The sequence below is a fragment of the Nansenia antarctica genome (assembly GCF_963989245.1).
Source record: "Nansenia antarctica genome assembly, chromosome: 4".
Lineage (NCBI taxonomy): Eukaryota > Metazoa > Chordata > Actinopteri > Argentiniformes > Microstomatidae > Nansenia > Nansenia antarctica.
Window position 1 is genome coordinate 32,855,517 of NC_137689.1, and position 20,326 is coordinate 32,875,842.

The 20,326-nt window shown below is 45.5% G+C and overlaps 1 protein-coding gene across 1 annotated transcript; it reads right to left on the bottom strand.

Annotated features, from left to right (window-relative positions):
* Nucleotides 1-7,173: 7,173 nt before the first annotated feature.
* psmg1 (proteasome (prosome, macropain) assembly chaperone 1) lies at nucleotides 7,174-16,500 on the bottom strand. The gene is made up of 7 exons (XM_080530144.1): nucleotides 16,314-16,500; nucleotides 16,031-16,143; nucleotides 14,870-15,024; nucleotides 14,654-14,716; nucleotides 8,227-8,425; nucleotides 7,461-7,591; nucleotides 7,174-7,301 (listed from the first exon to the last, which is right to left on the bottom strand). Exons 1-7 carry the CDS (start codon nucleotides 16,433-16,435, stop codon nucleotides 7,224-7,226), a joined length of 861 nt encoding a protein of 286 aa, XP_080386270.1. The 5' UTR covers nucleotides 16,436-16,500; the 3' UTR covers nucleotides 7,174-7,223.
* Between the last annotated feature and the right edge of the window lie 3,826 nt (nucleotides 16,501-20,326).

Sequence of the window (20,326 nt, forward strand, 5' to 3'; positions counted from 1 at the left end):
AACAAGCACGTCATCACCCCCTCATTCAACAAGGCAACATTCAGTTCATGTTGGGCCTGTGGTGTTGTTGGGCCTGTGGTGTTGTTGGACCTGTGGTGTTGTTGGGCCTGTGGTGTGGGATATGAATCAGAATCAGAATCAGAATCAGAATCAGAAGACTTTTATTGCCATGACATGTAAACATGTTAGGAATTTGGTTTGGTACCATGGAGCACGGTTTACAGAAGGACAGGTGCAAGACAGGACAAGACAGTGCAAACCAACATCAAAGTGCAAGAGTCATAATTAATATAAATATAAAGTTCAGAGATCAAGTGTTCAAGTGTTCAAGTGTTCATATCCAGACAGTGCAAAGCTCTCTGGGTGGGGGTGGAGGGAGGGTAGATAGATAGGGGTCAGGTCAGGGGGGGGGGGGGGCAGCGGCATTTAGGAGCCGGATGGCTGTGGGGAAAAAGCTGTTGGTGTGTCGGACCTTCACAGTATTTATGGACCGCACCCTCCTGCCTGAGGGGAGCGGGGCGAAGAGACCGTGTCCTGGGTGTGCGGGGTCAGCCATGATCTTCCTGGCCCTCCCCAAAGCCCTACTTTTAAACAGGGCCTCAAGGGGGGGCAAAGGGCAGCCAATCACCCTCTCCGCCGAGCGTATCACCCGCTGCAGCTTGGCCTTGTCCTTGGCCGCTGCAGCGGGGAACCAGATGATGATGGCGGAGGTGACGATGGACTCAATGATGGCCGTGTAGAAGTTCACCAGCGTGGTCTTAGGAAGGTGGAATTTCCTGAGCTGCCTCAGGAAAAACAGTCTCTTCTGGGCCTTTTTTGTGAGGGCGTTGATGTGGGGCCCCCACTTCAAGTCCCGAGAGACTGTCACCCCAAGGAAGCGGCATGACTCCACTGTGGTGACTGGAGTGCCTCCCAGTATGATTGGAGAGGGAGGGGGTGGGTTCCTCCTGAAGTCCACTATCAGCTCCACTGTCTTAAGAGCATTTAGCTCCAGGTTGTTCCGGGTGCACCAGGAGACCACCAAGTCAATCTCGCTCCTGTAAGCAGATTCATCCCCCTTGGAGATGAGCCCTACCAGGGTGGTATCGTCCGCGAACTTGAGGAGCTTGACCGACTGGTGGCTGGAGGTACAGCAGTTGGTGTAGAGGGAAAACAGGAGGGGAGACAGGACGCAGCCCTGCGGGGAACCGGTGCTGATGGTCCTCAGCTCAGAGATGGACTTCCCGAGCTTCACCCGCTGGGTCCTGTTGGACAGAAAGTTCGTGATCCACCTGCAGGTGTAGTCAGGCACCTGCAGTGCAGAGAGCCCACACTCCAGTATGGGTGGCAAGATGGTGTTGAATGCCGAACTGAAGTCAACGAACAGGATTCTGGCGTAGGTCCCGGCCGTGTCCAGATGTTTTAGGACATGGTGTAGGGCCATGTTGACTGCGTCCTCTACGGACCTGTTGGCTCTATACGCGAACTGCATGGGGTCTAGGAGAGGGTCTGTGATGGACTTTAGGTGGGCAAGGACGAGGCGTTCAAAGACCTTCATGACTACAGAGGTCAGGGCAACGGGTCTGTAGTCATCCAGGCCTGTGATCCTCGACTTTTTGGGGACAGGGATAATGGTGGAGGTCTTGAAGCAGGCTGGTACCTGACAGCACTCCAGGGAGGAGTTGAAGATGTTGCTGAACACAGGGGACAGCTGGTCAGCGCAGAACTTCAACATGGAGGGTGAGACAGCATCCGGACCGGCCGCCTTCCGGGGGTTCTGTCTCTTGAACAGGCGGTTCACCTCTCTCTCTGAGACAGAGAGGTGTGAGCGGGCAGAGGGGGTGGGGCTCAGGGGAGAGAAGGGAGGAGGAGGGGAGGTTGGGGAGAGGGGGGGGGCAGTAGTAGAGGGGGCAGACTGTGGGCGGGCAGAGGGGGTGGGGCTCAGGGGAGAGAAGGGAGGAGGGGGGGAGGTTGGGGAGAGGGGGGGGAGGGGAGGGGGGGCAGTAGTAGAGGGGGCAGACTGTGGATCGAATCTGCAGTAAAACTTGTTCAGTTCATTTGCAAGGAGAGTGCTTTCTATGGTCAGAGGGGGTTTTGGTTTATAGTTTGTAATTTGTTTTAGACCCTTCCAGACAGAGGCAGCGTTGCCATCTGAGAATTGTTGTTGCAGTTTCTCAGAGTAGCGATGTTTTGCTTGCTTAACAGCTGCCTCGAACTTGTACCTGGAGTCTCTAAACCTGTTCTTGTCACCCCTCTGCCAGGCATCCTCCATTAATGGTTTGTTAATGTGTCACCACCGCAGGGTGGAAGTCACTCTGTGGCTCTGTGTTGTCATAGACACCGCCACGCCTCTGTTTATGGTTTTATGGTAAGAGGTATTGATGACACGTGGGGATAGTAAAACCGATGCTCACCTACTACAACAGATCTAACTGTGTCTCAAACGAATGGCCTTTTATGGCGTTGTAATGAAAGACATGTGACACTCTCAAAGGTCAGGCATTCAACCGTAACAACATTCGATAACATTCAACCGTAATCAATTCTGGGAAATTGTCGTAACAGCGTTGTTGTGAAACCGTAATCTTTTCACACCCTGTCTGAATGTCAGCAAATTATTTATCAAACGTACAGTGATTCGCCTCTGATATACTGTATGTGGTTGACTCCACACCCAGAGCAATCTATAATTCCTCTGTTACCTGTAAAACAGTACTGATACACAGGCGTTACCAATTAAGGTAATGAGCAGGAAGCAATGTGTGTGTGTGTGTGTGTGTGTGTGTGTGTAAAGCTGGGTATGGATGTGGTTGCCAGTATTGCATCACAGCAGGGTTTCCAGTGCTTGTTGCTTAGTTGAGTTGAACAACGCAAGGCACGGTTACAATCATGACAAGGTCATCAGTTAGTTTATCGAACTGAAGTTGTTCTTATTCATTGACTGATTGACTAATTGATTTAAACAGGGGTAGGGTTACTGTCATGTTAAATACATATAGCATAGGTAAATCTAATAAGATAGCCAGACTGTGTTTACCACCTCAAATTAATTAATTTATGCCCAAATCCATGTTTAGAGGTAGCTAGCTAACATTACATTGATCATACTCGTAAGACTTTTCACTGTTTAGCTTGTAGCTGTGGAGAAGACGGAGAGAGAGTGTGAGTACAACAAATGCCGGTCGAGAGAGCATGGTGGCGTTGCTTGTTCGCCGCTTCTCCAACCAAAATCTAGATATACTTGCAGTATACTGAGTAGATTGTCCTACAAAGACACTTAGATTTAGATTTAGTCATCTGAAAAATAATTAGACCCCTACACTTTCTTTTATTTATTTTGTTGTTTCTTTTTATTTTACTACTCGATCTTTTCAGTTTGTAAAGCGTCTTTGGGTGTCTAGAAAAACGCTATGTAAGTCTAATGTATGATGATTATTATTATTAGTCTCTTGAGTGCTCTCACAACATCACACAAGCCATCCAAAAGGCGCTGGGCGGCAACTGGCCAACGAACCGCCATTGTAGCTTAATGATGAGTAATGATCACATGCAGTATGGGGAGGTAGAGATCATTAGCACCCTAACACCTTGTAGCTGTGGAGAAGCCGGAGAGAGAGTGTGAGTACAAAGAGTTTCTTGGAAATCACTGAGGAGTGCTGGGATTTAGCAAGAGCAGAGACTGCTAACTTGTTGGTGTGAAGGCACCCTGCGGTGAGAGTTGTTAGGGAAATCTTTATTCATTGCAATGAGGTGTTGATTTCAACCATGCCACCTCCATAGAGCAACCATCCCACCTATGCAAATGTTCATGTTCATCATAATGAATTGCATGGCTATTATCTATGTGTAAACAACACTATCTAGTGGACAAAAATAAGATTGCACAAGGTTGAAAAAGTCAGAGCAATGGCAACAGTCATATCACACACTACATCTAAGAGACTCATTCGTCAGTTGAACAGCAGCAGCACACAGACTTAGCAGTGATTCATACATACCATTCTTGATTATGAAAAGGATGATTGATGACAAAATAAGAACAAGATGTAATTCAGGATGTACAGTAAGATTAATTTGAATGGGTAAAGGCCCTCCAAGGTACCACAGCCATAGATATAGGTAGGTAGATGCTAGATGGGATCCTTAGGACGACCCTAACCTTAACTAATTTCTATCTCAACTCAATCGGGGAGTCGGACCAAACGCTGCCTATAAAGGTGTGGGAAGTGCAGGGAAGTTCCGTAGTGGAGGTGGGGACAGGGGGTAGTGAGTTGGCAGACAGTGGAGGCGGAAATCGGAGGAGGGGCTCATTGTAACGCATGGAATGGAATGAGGATAGAATGAATTATTACATAATATTTACATCAAGATTGCCATTCAGTTGCATTATGTTAGCTACAGTATAGCTTTAGGACGTTACATGGTGGACCATTTTACATTTAGAACTGAGAGCTACACATTAATAGAGCTCTCAGTTCCTTTTGACACAGGTTGTGTAAAAAATAAGAGATTTGGTGAGGCTGCATTTTATGCACCCAAATTGTGGAATGCACTGCCAGTTTATATTAGGGATGCAACCTCAGCAAATCTGTTCAAGTCAAGACTAATTATTTATGTTTCATTCATTCATTCATTCAAATGTCAAAATAATTCAATGATGATTATATAATGATTGGAGCACTTTGAGCTGCAACGTTTGCAGGAAAAGCGCTATACAAATAAAAAGTTATTATTATTATTATTATTATTATTATTATTACAGTAGCATAGTACTAGCAGCCTCAACTATACTCCTGTCTGGTCTACCCAAGAAAGCCATTGGTCAACTGCAAAACCTACAGAATGCAGCAGTATGGGTTTAAACCTACAGAATGCAGCAGTATGGGTTTAAACCTACAGAATGCAGCAGTATGGGTGCTGACCCAGACGAGATGGAGAGCACACATTACATCGGTTTTAAAGTAATATTCGACCATCTGTTAAAACAGAAGCATCTATTCAGTTGTTGTTGTTTTTTTAAAACAGAGACATACACTCACTCACACTTTAACACAAATATCTAATCAGCCATTCACGTGGCAGCAACTCAATGCATTTAGGCATGTAGACATGGTTCAAGACGATCTTGCTGAAGTTCAAACCAAGCATCAGATTGGGGAAGAAAGGTGATTTAAGTGACTTTGAACATGGCGTGGGTGTTGGTGCCAGTTTTTTTGAGTATTTCAAAAATTGCTGATCTACTGGGATTTTCCCACACAACCATCTCTAGGGTTAACAAAGAATGGTCTATCCAGTGAGCGGCAGTTCTCTGGGCATAGGTGTGTAATGGTGTGGGGGATATTTTTTTGGCACAAATCTTGCGTGATATTATAATCTCTGAGGAATGTTTCCAGCACCTTGTAGAATCTATGCCACGAAGAATTAAGGCAGTTCTGAAGGCAAAAGAGGGGTTCAACCCAGTACTTGCAAGGTGTGCCTAATAAAGTGTCCGGTGAGTGTATAATATACCAATTATATATATTATATTCACCCATTTATCTAACCGTACAGTCAGGCAATTGTTAAAACATAATGGCAGGTCATCCACTATATTTGTATGGAATGTGTCATGTATGCCGTTATAGGGTGTCCTCTATATCACAGGAGAGGCTGTTGGAGGTAGGAATCGGAGAACAGGCTCATTGTTATGTATGGAATAGAATAAGGAATGGTGTCAAACATCTGTAACACAATGTAATAGGCAAGCACGCTTACTTTCAGAGGAGACATAGAAGTACAGTTAAGGAGTGACTAAACGCAATGTATCTACTACAGTGCCCTTCGTAAGTATTAGAAAGAGGAAGCATCTTGTCTTCTTTTTGACTCTATATACCAGCGATTATACTCAGCATCTGGTGGGGTCAATGGGCCACCGATTTCATGCAATTGCATGCAAAGGTTTGTCAACCCAATACTAAACATGATTCCTTGATTTGTAAAAAATGTTCCAATACTTTTGGAGCCCTGAAATAGGGGGAGTATTTTTTATTTTATTTTAAAGTTGTTTCTAAATGGTGACCCCAATAAAACCAAAAACACTGAATTAAAGCTGAAAATCTCTACTTTGTAGTAAATGTAATAATTGTTTATTTCAAATAATAATAATAATATAATATAAAATATAATACAAATAATAAGAAGAATATAAAGAGCTAAAAGAAGACAAAGCGCTTCCTCTGCGGCCGTACCACCTTGTCAAGCCTGATCTCGTCAGATCTCAGAAGCTAAGCAGGGCTGGGCCTGGTTAGTAAACTGGATGGGAGTCCAAAAAGGGTGAAAGCCTGGTTGCCGTGGCACATATGTGGCTTGGGGTTGGCATGTTCCCCCCATGTCCACTAGGGGTCTCCTTCACCCCACATGGAAAGACATGCCAAAGTGAACACCCGTCCCTGACCACGATGGTGAAGAACGCTACTTGGTCCCCGGGGCGCGGTTTGAGGTAGAGAGAGCAATAGAAAAAAATAACTAAGAGAGAAGAATTCAACGCAAGAATGCAGAGAGAGGGAGGGAGACCCCCCCAAGGACATGTGACTGATGGGGTGCTGTGGAAGGTAAACAAGCACACCAGAGGACAGGTCCTGGAAGGTAAACAAGCACACCAGAGGACAGGTCCTGGAAGGTAAACAAACACACCAGAGGACAGGTCCTGGAAGGTAAACAAGCACACCAGAGGACAGGTCCTGGAAGGTAAACAAGCACACCAGAGGAGAGATCCGGGGAACATGTGGTAGCCAAATTCAGACACGGTAGAGGAGATAAGGGAAAGTCAACAACTCTGAAATATTACAGCAATTAAACAAATCCTGCTTCCCCCACGGTCATCCCGTTGATGGACTGGAGCGTGGAGGGGCTCGAGGGTTAGACTTGCATGGCCATCCTTTCAAATCCTGTCTCGTTAAGAACGTAAGAGACACTTAAGAGCAACTTTCTGTGAAGCGTTGGGCTGGTTGGCAGGGCAAGGGTTGTTGGGGGTCACTGATAGCTCCACAGTACCCCCTAGTGGTTTCCATGTGAGGGGAGAGGGGATTTTGGTATGACTTGACTTTTGTGACTTATTCAACTTACAATATTCAATTCAAAACCCTCAAAAAGATGTCAGACATTGCTTGGGGTAATGATGTTTATTTAATGTCTACATTTAATGTGACACATTTTACAGTAAAAAATAATTAACAATATATAGCCTATTCGAAATATCTTGATGTTTAAGTGTACAGGTTAGTCTGAGGCTCACTGACTTTGGCAAGCTTGCGGAGGACTTCTACACTCGGACACGACTCCAACTGAAAATACAGAGAGGGAGAGAGAGAAAGGAAAGAGAAAGAGGCAGAAAAAGGGAACAGAGACATGGTTGTTAAAACAGCTCTCTCTGCTTTTGGGAACAGCAATCGGAAAGGCCACTACTAATTATCTTGCTGATATCAGAAAAATATACCACATACCGTGACCAACTTGCTAAGACACGTCAGTGCAGGTTTAAAGGTTTCCATGGTGACCGAGTCTGGGCTGATGACATCACTGTAGCACTGGTGCAGAACAGCAGGGATCTGATGCACTTGGCAGTGGCTGAGCACTAAAAGGATGAATATTGAACAGTTGCAATAAAAGAATACGCCATTTCCCTCATACTAAACCTGTAGAAAGGAAATAACTGGAGTAAATGCATGCGCTTTCAGAACAAACATCAGGGTTCCCACGGGTCCTTGAAATCCTTGAAAGTTTGTGAATTTGAGAAAAAAAAATCAAGGTCTTAAAAGTTTTTGAAAATAGACATGGGTCATTGAAAGTGCTTGAATTCCCCTCTCTCTCTAATATATATATATACAGTATAGATATATATATATATATATATATATATATATATATATATATATAAATGTTTTACTTAGCTCGTCAACTAGTAAATAAGTCTCTGTATTGCTTAACTTTACACATATTTCACAATATATTGTTTTGCTGTGCTGTGGTAAAGAAGGCAAGAGACCAACTAGTGTTCACACATTCAAGCCACTCTTTTTAATTGTTGCCTGTGAGTGGATAGTTCCTATTATATACATTCTCATCTAGATCTGTCTCAAACTATGATGTGTTGGGTCCTTGAATTTGAGGGAATTGAGTCTTGAAAGTCCTTGAAAGGTGCTTGAATATGAAGTTTCAGAAGGAACCCTGAAACATGTATGGTGACACCAGTGTAGTTGCTGGACGCACCTGCAGCAGGGAGCCCAGTCACTATGTTGGGCTGCTCCAGGGAAGGGCAGACAGCCTGGCTTTTGGTAGCGCTGGTTCTGAGCGAGCGTAGGAATGGGACTGCACTTCCGTAGAGGTAGTCTGGTGTTTTGTACTCAGCCACAGAACTGTCAGACAGCACCGTGACACTGAGCCCTCTCTTCTGGAGACAGACAAATACCTACAGCAGTACAGAGGGAGGGAGGAGTATAGCAATGATCTTTTTTTTGAAGACCCATCTCTTCAGGCTACACCTTAACTGCTCCTCCTGAGACATTACTACCCCCCAGCACTGCGTCTCCTGAGACACCTGATTTTCCCCTATACTATGCCCCCCTAAGACTCTACTGCCCCCCTTGTACTGTCTCTCCAGTGTCTATATTTTTTTTTTAAATGACGACAACTAGGGATGTCCCGATCCGATATTGATATCGGATATCGCTGCGATATTGGTCCTGAATGCTGGATCGCAGATCGCACCAGAAAAAAAATAGGCTGCGATCCGCGTGCGCGATCCGGCGTGTCACTCACGTGATGACAACAGTAGTAGTCAGTGGTCACGAGCATGAGAGTTGACTACCTGTGTGTAATGAGTCTGACAATGTCATGATGCTAGCTGGTGAAATCATAAACCATTTGCTTAAGTAATTTTTCGGTTATTTACATAGTCTGAAACTACAGATGGTAAGCTTTCAAATGATGCGTCAGACATTGAAATCGGAAAGAAATTAAAGACGACACGAGTATTTGAATGTTGGTGCACCGAATGGGAATGCGACAGGAGAAACGTGACTGACCAAACCACAACAACAAACGCTGCTAGCGGCTAACAGCTAACAGTGTTACATCGCTAGGAACGTCTAACTGCGTTTTTATATCATCACAACATACTGAGAGAACATGGACATGCTAAAAACACATAACTACATTCTGAATGCATCCGTTTGCGCGTCTGTTTTCAGTTTAGCGCTGCCTCTCTGGGAGCCCAGCCCCAGTTCATCAGCTCCCTCACCTCCACTCACCGCTGGACTGGCCATACAATCTACCTGCCCGCTGGCAGGTGGGCCGCGCTAGTTTTGGGCCGGTCGGGCCGCCCCCCCCCCCAAAAAAATAAAAAAATTGTGCGGCCGACCCCAAACTAGCGCGGCCCAAAATAGCGCGGCATCAACTAGCGCTGAATCAAGCGGCGGCCCCCGTTTATACTAACACATGGGCTGGCCCAATCACATGCTTAGGCCCTGCTGTCCATCGGCCCCCTCCCCCACTCTGATCCCTCGGCCGACAACCCAAGTGCAGTGTCATGTTCGTAGATAAGATAGTGAAAGGGGGTGCCCAGAAAATTAGGGAGAAAAAAAGTAAGAAGCTAGCAGAGGATGCCTCAAAATGTCAGAAACTGACAGATATGTTCTCTGGATCGACTGTGGGGGCTAGGCCTACTACAGATACAGCAGCCATGTCTCATCACCGTGGAGTACGTCAACAGTGAGTGAGTACACTGGTTCACACTTGCATTGGTATTAGGGATGGACGGTTTTTCGGTTAAACCGAAAACCGGGGTTTATAAAAATAGAAACGTTTTTTTATCAAAACCGTCTGAAACCGGATTTTTTTTTTTTTTTTTTTTTTTTTTCCTATGTTGTTCAAAGAATAAAACTGGAACATGTCACATGTTTGTCGTGTGTGAAAATAACAATGATACAGTCTGAATCTGCCGCGCAATGAGTGAGAGGTTTGGTCAGTTGTGAAGAATAACTGAGGATTAATATCTAATTGGGATTATATTTAAGGGTAACAAATCACTCTATGGGAAAGATAGTTGCCTTCAGTTATTGGTAGATAGGAAAGGTTTTTTACAATTACTCGCTTACATTTATTTAATAAGATCATTTTCGCTGCTCTCTGTAAAGCGCATTGGGTCACTTTTGTGAGAAATGCGCTATAGAAAGAAAATGTGATTTGATTTGATATCAATCAATCAATCAAACTTTATTTATGTTCTATAGCACAAATCATGCATTGAATGTAACTCCAAGTGCAGTATTTACTAAACCACAATATAATAAAACAAGAGCTATACGGATCAAGAGTGTTTGTGCACAGCACCACTGTGTGTGAAGGCGCTACTGAAAGTGATGACAGAACGCATGTCTCAGAAGATACGCGGTCACTTAGTGACGCAAAGGTAGTTCTGTATTTATCTCTAGTACATTTATTTTGAAAGCTCTATTTTGACAGCTCTACCATGGGCACTTTTATTTTGATGGGGCATTCTTTGTTGATTGACTTACGACAGTTCAGGACGAGTCAGTCTCGCGGCATGTGGTTTTTATGAAAAGCTTTAAGTATGTTCACTGCATAATTCTAAGTCTAATATTTCAGTGATTATTGAGCAGTATTCAAATATTTAAATACATTGAGCAGCAGCTGAAACTTTGTCTAAGAACCAAGATATTGAGAAAGCAGTTCATTCAATGAAGACGCTGTTCCAAGAGATGATCTTCCGTGCAGGCGAGCACCCTGGATCAGCGGAGCTGGTGTGTTAAGAGTTCATGTGTTTTCATGTATGGTGTAGCTTACAAAAGTCTGCCTTTCCACTTATATTTGTGAAACTAAGTAGCCTAAATGTGTTGCGACTGTGCTTACGGTGTTTTAATGGTGTTCGACATGAGTGTATTGTAGCAGTAGGGCTCAATTATTAGAATTTATTTTTTTATTTTTTTCGTTTTTTTTTTTTTTTTTTCCTTTCGTTTTTCGGTTAACCGGAAAACCGCGGTTTTAGTCTTTGACGGTTTTTCGGTTTCAATAATTGGAAACCGTCCATCCCTAATTGGTATACTTGCTGTCCATGTCACTTACTCCGCTCTATAGTTTTTTTTTTACAAATGGACTGCCAGCATGTTGATCGGCGGTGTCGGACCGATTGTGTTGGGCCGGTCTGAGCCACATGGCAGGGCCTAATTTTTGTCCCAGTCCAGCCCTGCCTCCACTCCCATCTTAACTAGATGAACACACAGTCCTTGCTTTTGAACACGTCCTAAAACGAGAGTATGTTTACAAGTCATTATCACTTACTGGTAGCCTCCGACAAACGAGAACAGTTAATCCAATCCACAGATTATAAGTATTTAGTGATGGTTAAACAGTTTTTTATTATATGGACTGGGTACAAAAAACGAAAACCAGATATTGTTGACACTCCTTCGATTCTGCGACTGGTTTCTGGTCTCACCAGCGGGCTACACTTTTAAAAAGGGTCCTATAATTGATTTGCCATTTGGAAGAGAAGATAAATAGAATACAAACCTGAAGGCACTAAAACTAGAAATCAGACAGTAACTCTTTTTTTTTCTACAATGCTGAAGGCTGCTGTTTAAATTGTTTTAACCAGTTGGTCACTGAGTACTGCAGAGTACTGTTTTTGTTGCTTGAATAAAGGCTGGCAGTCTTTAATAGCCAACTGTTGTTGTGGACTATACTGGGGAAGTATTTGTTATTATTCAGGAGTAAAACAATAAATACTAATATCGGATCGGTATCGCAGATACCTGAAGCCCAGGTATCGGTATCGGTATCGGTAGTGAAAAAATGGGATCGGGACATCCCTAACGACAACTGCCAATGGCCCCAGGCCTGAGCTTGATTACTCTTCCTGCTAGAACTGGTGAATTGATGATTTACTTCCTTAGTCAAATGTATCAACTGTAAGTCGCTTTGGAATAAGGCGTCAGCTAAAGCCTGGTACACATATAAGAGAGAGAGAGACCCCACACATAAAGATAAAAAATCATGGAGTGAACAGTTTTGATCGTATTGTGTGTGGTGTGCGCCGCCGATATTCCCAATTCAGCACCCCACATACATATGGCGCTTTTCCATTGACCAGACCGGTTCGGCTCGGCTCGGCACGCATTTGAAAAGTTCCATATAGATTTGGGTAGGATACCTTCTCCACTATACACAAGAGACCAGGAACGAGCGGCGACATTAGGAGGAGTTAAGTGTCATAAGAGCACTTCACTTTAAAAAAGTGCCGGTATACAGCTCAATGGGGGGAAATGTGATAAGAATTATGTCAAAATGCAGCACTATTATGCACAGATCAGCCTTAAAACATGTAACGTTACATGCCTGTTACTTGCCGCTTTCAGTTCTAGTAGATCTAGTAGTTCTAGTTCTAGCACAGATGTGTTTTTATGGCGTTCACGGCATTAGTCAACTACATGCTCACATCCAGTCATCCGCTCACTGCTCTCCATCAAAAATGGCACATCCATCAATAATATTACATAATAACAACTGCTCGGATTAGATTGCGGGTTGTTTTCGTTTAATACATCAACGAGGGGAAATGCAAGATGAACTCTGCGCGAGTATCATGCTTCCTCCATTGAACGGAAAGTCCTATCTATTCCATTCAAAGTGTTTTAGCCTTCCCCCTTTCCACTGGTAATAAGGAATTGGCAAGAATAGATCGATATAAATAGATCAACATAATGCAGCACTATCATGCACAGATCAGCCTTAAAACATGTAACATTAGATATATAATGTTAGACAGGGAGCAAGACGCGAATCTACTGGCATTTGGCTCATGAGTGAACGGCGAAAATGGCTGGACGGCACAGCTTGGGATTCCATTGAAGTTACAGGGAACTATGTGTGAAAGAGGCTTAAATGTTGAAATAACAGTAATACCATGTTCATTGATAAAATCACATAAGGGATGAAAAGGGGAGATGGCAGTTTTAGAAGGGGGATGATGAAGCGCGCCGGACTGAGGAACAGCATAGGCACAGCACATCGCCATAATAGCGATTTTTTTTGTTATGCTTGTTGTAAATAAAAGTTCTATGATGCATTGAAATGACATTAAACTTTTTTGGAATAATAAATGTGTGGACTGACGATGTAGCGCTACCTAACTTATTCTAATAATTATTTAACATACTTTTATTCTGATAATGATTCCCCCCTCCTCCCAGACAAGGTCACATTATTATTGGATTGGTTGTTTGCGTGCTGGGTGAAGTTAGCTAAACATTTAACCTGCTAGCTAGCAAGAGAAACATTATGTCACTCTCCAAAGGTCTAAAGAGGAAAGTTGACAGTGAAAACAGGGCATTTAAAGAGGAATGGACAGCGAACTATGCGTTCATCCTACCTGGTTTCATCAATGCAAAGCCGTTGTTTGAGACTCACATTTTCCGTGCTAAAGACGCACGAGAGGAGTCGATTGATGCATAAAAACCTTGACTGCCTGCGGATTAAAGTGACGTCCATATCACCAGATATCAAGCAAATACTGACCGATGGGAGATGCCACTTTTCACATTAAGTGAGTACCTGTCGTTATTGTATTTAATAACCTAATTGTATTTTGTATATTTTGAATGAATGGCTCATTGTAATTATTATCCCTAATAGCGTGTTTGCTCTGTCGTTTCAGGAGCATAAGCCTATGCACCACCACCCCTCGCCCTCCATGATCAAGCGGCTTCTGCTTTTTTTGAGATTTTGTTGTCAATGTTTTTCAGAAAATTTAAATGAATTTGCTTTGTTACTGTTCATATGTGTGTTGCAGTCACATATAAGTAAACATTATGTTTGAATGATTTACTGAGCTGGTGTTATTTTTTTCAAACCACACACCGCATGTTGGCTATTTCAGAACCACGCGTTGTCCACCTACTTATGATTCACTATGAGGGGTTCAGCATCAGTGCGCTTCGGTGCACCCCGCTGCCTGATTGTCTGTCCCTGTGTCATTCACTCTCAACATGGATAAAAGTACAATAAGCATTATTCAGGTGGAGGTAGATTCTCTATTCGGACATTATAGCCGCTATATGTGGGACTGTCGGTCCGATATTGTGCAAAAAAAAGAGTGGATTCTCAAAATAATATGCTGGGCCAAATATTATTGGTGATGGGCCAAGCCAGAAATCTCGCGTGATCAAACGTGATCTAACGTAGTACCCTGACTAACCTGTACGGGGCAGCCATGTGCGACAGGGCATATAAAGTGCCGAAGAACAAAAAGAAGAAGTCAGCTCGCTTCTTGATTGGCTACATTCCATCCACGTCACAATCAGACTCGGGAGCAGGGTTGCCACTTTGACACTTTCCAGCCTAGCCACAGTCTAAAACAGCCCATCTGGCAACCCTGCTCGGGAGTTGTTGGGAGTCGGGAGTTGCCCACACACGAGGATTTTTGGTCGTAAATATTGAACACGTTTAATATTTACGATTGTTGGCCCCGACCATTTTCCAAGCAGATTGTCGGGAGAAATGGACTCAACACACCTCACACCACAGGATAATCTTGTAGGATAATCTTTAGAGCCATCCGATAATCGGGCGTTTGCTGTCCTTGGTCGGAAGGGGGAAAATCAACAATGCAATACTTCACCTTTTCAGTCCACTGAAACAGCTGATCCTCTGCTATGTAACACGTGCTTTGGCATATCAACACCTAGAAAGAAAGCAAATGGGAGTTTTTTTTCTTTTGAGAATTGTTTTTGTTTCATATCTTGCGCACAAAGTGCTCAGCGGTTATGTGTGGAGGAGGTCCTCTAAATTCAGAAAATGTGAATATTGGTGGTAGTCGGGGGGTTTGGCCGCTCACTGAGGAGTCCTTGTGCCTGTAGAACACGCAGGCTGGCTCTCCGGGCGGGGGGGCGCTGGTCCGTCTGCTGGAGCCCCTGCTCCTCTCGTTCCACAGCGAGGCGTGGCCCACCACCTCCCAGCTGGCTGAGTTTAACACGTACGCAGACAGGAACCCTGGAACACCATGGGAGAGGACCTTCATCTACATGACACACCCGAGAGAGCCCAAGCAACGGGGGGTGTGTGTGTGTGTGTGTGCACATAGATTCTTTGGAGAGAGAGAGAGAGGGGAGGGAGGGGGGGAGAGAGAGAGAGAGAGAGAGAGAGAGAGAGAGGGGAGGGGAGAGAGAGAGAGACCCGTGTACCTCCAATTCCACCCACAAAGGGTGGAGGCAATTAGTTTAGCGATTGAGATTGATGATGATGCGGGCTGCACACCTGCACCCACCAGCGGAATTGGAGGTACAAGATGTTCCAGAGATTGCAAGGAGTGTGCTGGGTTTATATGGTTTGGTAGGAAGTCCAGGACTGAGTTCACAACAAGGTTCACAATTAGGGCTTTCACACCGGCAGTTCCGAACTCGTGCTCGTTCGCCAGACAGAGCCAACGTTCGGAGGTTTACGAACGCGAACCGGCGTTCGGAACTGCCGGTGTGAAAGCCCTAAATGGGGAATAGCATTATGTTAAAACAGCCCTAAGAACCAGCCAGCATAGGGGAGCCTCGGACCCCACCACATAGGCACAGTTGCAGGATCCGCTCAGGCTAAATAGGGTTAGTCTCAGCAGAATCTGGTCATGAACAATGTTGCTACTGACCAAGTAAAGGAAACAAGGCTTCTTGGTGTAGCCTAACTTTAGACCGTAAACTAACATGGCCAAGACATACTGTCGATTCACTTGTGTAAAAGATGGGGAGAAACATATCTGTAGTCAAGAGATGTTTTTCTTTTTTAACCACACATCTGACCAAACATGTCCTGCAGACCCATAGTATTATCACAATTAGATGACTTCCCGGTGTTATTATTATTTGTTGTTATGTATGTTGATGTTTTTCTTCTTTGTTATATGTTTTGTGATGGTTTCTTGTATTATGTTTTGGTGCGGACCCCAGGAAGAGTAGCTGCATCAGCTAATGGAGATCCTAATAAATCTGATCAAATCCTCAGTTGAGCTTACCTGAAGCATTAGGACCCACTGCTATGATGAAGTCTGAGCACTGTAACGATGGTTGGCTGCCAGAGCTTTCTATTGACTGTGTGACTTCTGGGCACCACTCAAGAAAGATCTCCCTATATGACAAAGGCAAAAAGTCATCAATGAAAACCGCATGGAACCCTGCCTTGCGTAGGAACGAAAGAGAAACACAAATCGGCTGCAAATTGCAGTTATGAACTGCTTGGCATTGGATAGATAGCTGCTATGCTACTTATGCTAACTTGGTGTTGGCATAGCTAGCTACCTCTTTTCTTCAATCTCTCTCCGAATTTCCTCATCTTCTTCATTTTCATTCTCCAGGTCCTCGTCGTCCTCTTCCACTGCACGGGAGTACACCGATAACACCTCGCCGAAAAATGTTGCCATTGTTGGCCGTGTTACTGTAGATTATGATTGTGTGTGTGTGTGTGTGTGTGTGAGACTGCGTGTTAAGCTCCTTTCTTCCGCGCATGCGCAGTGAGTGTACTGCTGTAATAAGTGGAGCAGTTGTCATACATGTATTTATCCACTGGGTGGAAGCACCTGTATGTGAAATGTATGCAAATAAAATAGCGATCTTTCTTTCGTCAGTAATATCATTGATAATAAATATATATGGTCAGTACGTGTCCATATCGTTTTATAGCAATTATAGCACCAGACTAATGTGGTGTTATGTTAATATATGGTGTGACGCTTATGCTGTAGACCAATGGGAATGAGTTGGGGATAGAGGGGAGAGCATGCGCAGTGGGAAAGCGGGCAGAGTGGAATGAATGGTGGAACTGGATGGTTAATAAAGTACGTGATATATAGTTAACAGTTGTCTCACGCGTTTACATTACGAAACACGACATGGTGTCAGAAGTGCTGTTGAATTAAATCAGTACAGAGAAGATCTACCAGTGATGTGTCTAATCGACAGGCTGTATGAGCGATTCCACGTTACATGCTGACGGCGAGCTGGCTAGCGGACAAGAAGGCGAGCAGCTGGCTAACGACAACGTGCCGCAAGAGGAAGAGGAAGCTAGCAGAATGGCTACTACAAATGCGACGTTCAACATTCAGCCGCCGGAGCCTTTTGATTTTTCTAAGCCGCTCGAGTGGACAAAGTGGATACGGAGATTTGAGAGGTTCCGACAGGCAAGCAATCTAGCCGCCAGCTCTGATGATAATCAGGTGAACACGTTGATTTATTGTATGGGAGATGAGGCCGACGATGTTTTGAGGGGTTTGAAACTCAGCGAGGGAGACCTGCATCTGTACAGTAAAGTGAGGGATGGCTTTCAATCTTTCTTTGTGGTGAAAAAGAACATTGTGTACGAACGTGCGCGATTTAACATGCGCAAACAGGAAGCAAATGAGACCGTGGATGCATTTGTCACTGCCTTGTATGCATTGGCAGAGCACTGCAATTATGGACAATTGCATGATGAACTGATCAGGGATAGGTTAGTGGTAGGGCTGGCAGACTTGCGGCTCTCAGAACGCATGCAAATGGAAAAAGACTTGGACTTAGAAAAAGCTATCAATATGGCGAGACAATCAGAGGAGATCAAAAAGCAGCAAAGCACACTGAGGAGTGACAGCAGCAGTAGTGCAGTGCAGATGGACGTCAGCTCTGTAGACAGAGTGTTTAAAGGGAGGCCAAAGGAAAAGCCCAAACCTAACATGTATAAGAGCTTTGGAGCAAAGGCACACAGCAGCCAGAGCAGCTCCCAGTGCTACAAATGTGGTGGCGCGCCACACCCCAAGCTGGAGTGTCCTGCCAACGAGGTGAAGTGTCACTCCTGTGGAAAAATGGGTCACTACAAGCGTGTGTGCCTTGCAGGTAAAGCTGTGCACGGTATTGAAGAAGAGGTGGAGGGCTGGTTCCTTGGTTCTGTGACGTCAGAGGCTGATCCATGGAAAGTAGAAATAGAGGTGATGGGAAAACAGGTCACCTTCAAGCTCGATACTGGAGCCGATGTCACTGTTGTGTCACAGGCTGTTTTTGCTAACATGTTTTCTAACACACAGCCACCCATTCTCCACAAAGCAGAGAAACCTTTGTTTGGTCCAGGACGAATGCCGCTGGACGTGGCAGGGTTCACCAAGCTGCAGCTGGGGAGAGGAGGCAAGCAGACCACGGAGAAGGTCTATGTGGTGAATAACCTGAGCACGCCTTTGCTTGGGAGGCCAGCCATCGTAGCCCTGGGCTTACTCCTCCGTGTCAACAGCATAGACATGGAGACCCTCAAGACGACCTACCCCAAGCTGTGCAGTGGCCTGGGTGAGGTACAACAAGCATACACCATAAAACTCAAACCGGGTGCTGTGCCATTTTCCTTGAAAACCCCCAGGAGGATTCCGCTGCCTATGATGGGGAAAGTCAGAGATGAGCTCCAGCGCATGGAGAACCTGGGTGTCATCAGCCGCGTGGAAGAGCCAACCGACTGGTGCGCCGCCATGGTGGTCGTCCCCAAAAAGGACGGTAAATCAGTGCGTCTATGTGTGGATCTGACCGGCTTGAACGAGTTTGTATGCAGGGAGAAGTACATCCTGCCGTCGATAGAGCAGAGCCTCGGGATGCTTGCCGGAGCAAAGGTTTTCAGTAAACTGGACGCAAACATGGGGTTTTGGCAGGTTCCACTTGCAGCAGAATCAGCCAAGTACACTACGTTCATCACCCCATTCGGAAGGTTTCATTTCAACCGCCTTCCTTTCGGAATTGCCTCAGCACCTGAACATTTTCAGTGCATGATGGCGGAGGTAACCGAGGGGCTGGAAGGTGTGATATGCCACATCGATGACCTGCTGGTGTGGGGGCGGGATCAGGAAGAGCACGATACTCGACTCCACGCAGTACTGCAAAGGGTGGAAAGGGCCCACATCACCCTGAATATGGACAAATGTGAACTCTCAAAGAGTGAGGTGGTCTTCCTGGGCCAGATCGTCACGGCTACAGGGGTCCGCCCAGATCCGAGGAAGACGGAGGCCATCATGGAGATGAAGGAGCCCGCAAACGTCAGCGAGCTGCGAAGCTTTCTTGGAATGGTCAATCAACTGGGAAAATTCATTCCCCAGTTAGCAGAAAAGGACAAGCCGCTCCGTGACCTTCTCTCGAAAAGAAACAGCTGGGCCTGGGACGTGGCCCAGGTGACAGCATTCAGAACACTGAAGGAAGCCCTGTCCTCTCCTCCAGTGCTGGCGGTCTATGATCAAAAGAGAGACACCAAAGTGTCAGCCGACGCATCCTCGTTCGGCTTGGGAGGTGTTCTGCTCCAGAGGTGGGGGGTTGAATGGAAGCCTGTGGCGTCTCGGTCCCTCACTCCCACAGAACAACGATACGCACAGATCGAGAAGGAGGCCCTGGGCCTCACATGGGCCTGCGAACGGTTCCAGGATTTCCTCATAGGAAAACACTTCTGCCTGGAGACCGACCATAAACCCCTTCTCAGCTTACTGGGAGGCCAAGCCCTGGATCTTCTGCCGCCAAGAATCCAGCGTTTCAGGATGCGGTTGATGCGCTACTCATATTCTATCGTGCACGTGCCAGGAAAATCACTCTGGACAGCAGACACGCTGTCGCGCTCCCCAGTGACAAGATCCAGGTCTACATCAGAAGAGGAGCTAATGGAGAGCACCAATATATATGTGGACTGTGTAATGGACAATCTACCCGTTGGTGCCTCATATATGGAAAACCTGAGGAAGGAGCTAAATGCTGACAGTGTCTGCTCACGTGTTATGATGCTGTGCACAGAGGGATGGCCTGACCACGCAAGCCAGGAACCTGTGCTGAAGAGCTACTGGCGGGAGCAAGCTACGCTCACAGTGGAAGACGGTCTACTGCTGAAAGGCACACGACTGGTGATACCTTCAGTAATGAGGAACGACGTGCTGGCCAGACTACACGAAGGACACCAAGGTGTTGTGAAGTGCAAGGAGCGTGCCCGCCAGTCTGTGTGGTGGCCTGGACTCAGCCAACAGGTAAATGAAATGGTGCTCAATTGCAGGGCATGCATTCAGGAGCGACAGAATCCCAGAGAACCTCTCATGCCGTCAGAGTGCCCTGAAAGACCATGGCAGAAGTTGGGGGCCGACCTGTTCGTCCTGGGAAAAGACACATACCTACTCGTCGTCGATTACTTCTCCAGGTATGTTGAGATTGCCCAATTGTCTCACACCAGGTCCACTGACATTATTGTACATCTGAAGTCCATGTTTGCCCGCCATGGCATCCCGGAGGTCCTGATGTCAGATAATGGGCCTCAGTTTTCTGGTCAAGCCTTCACC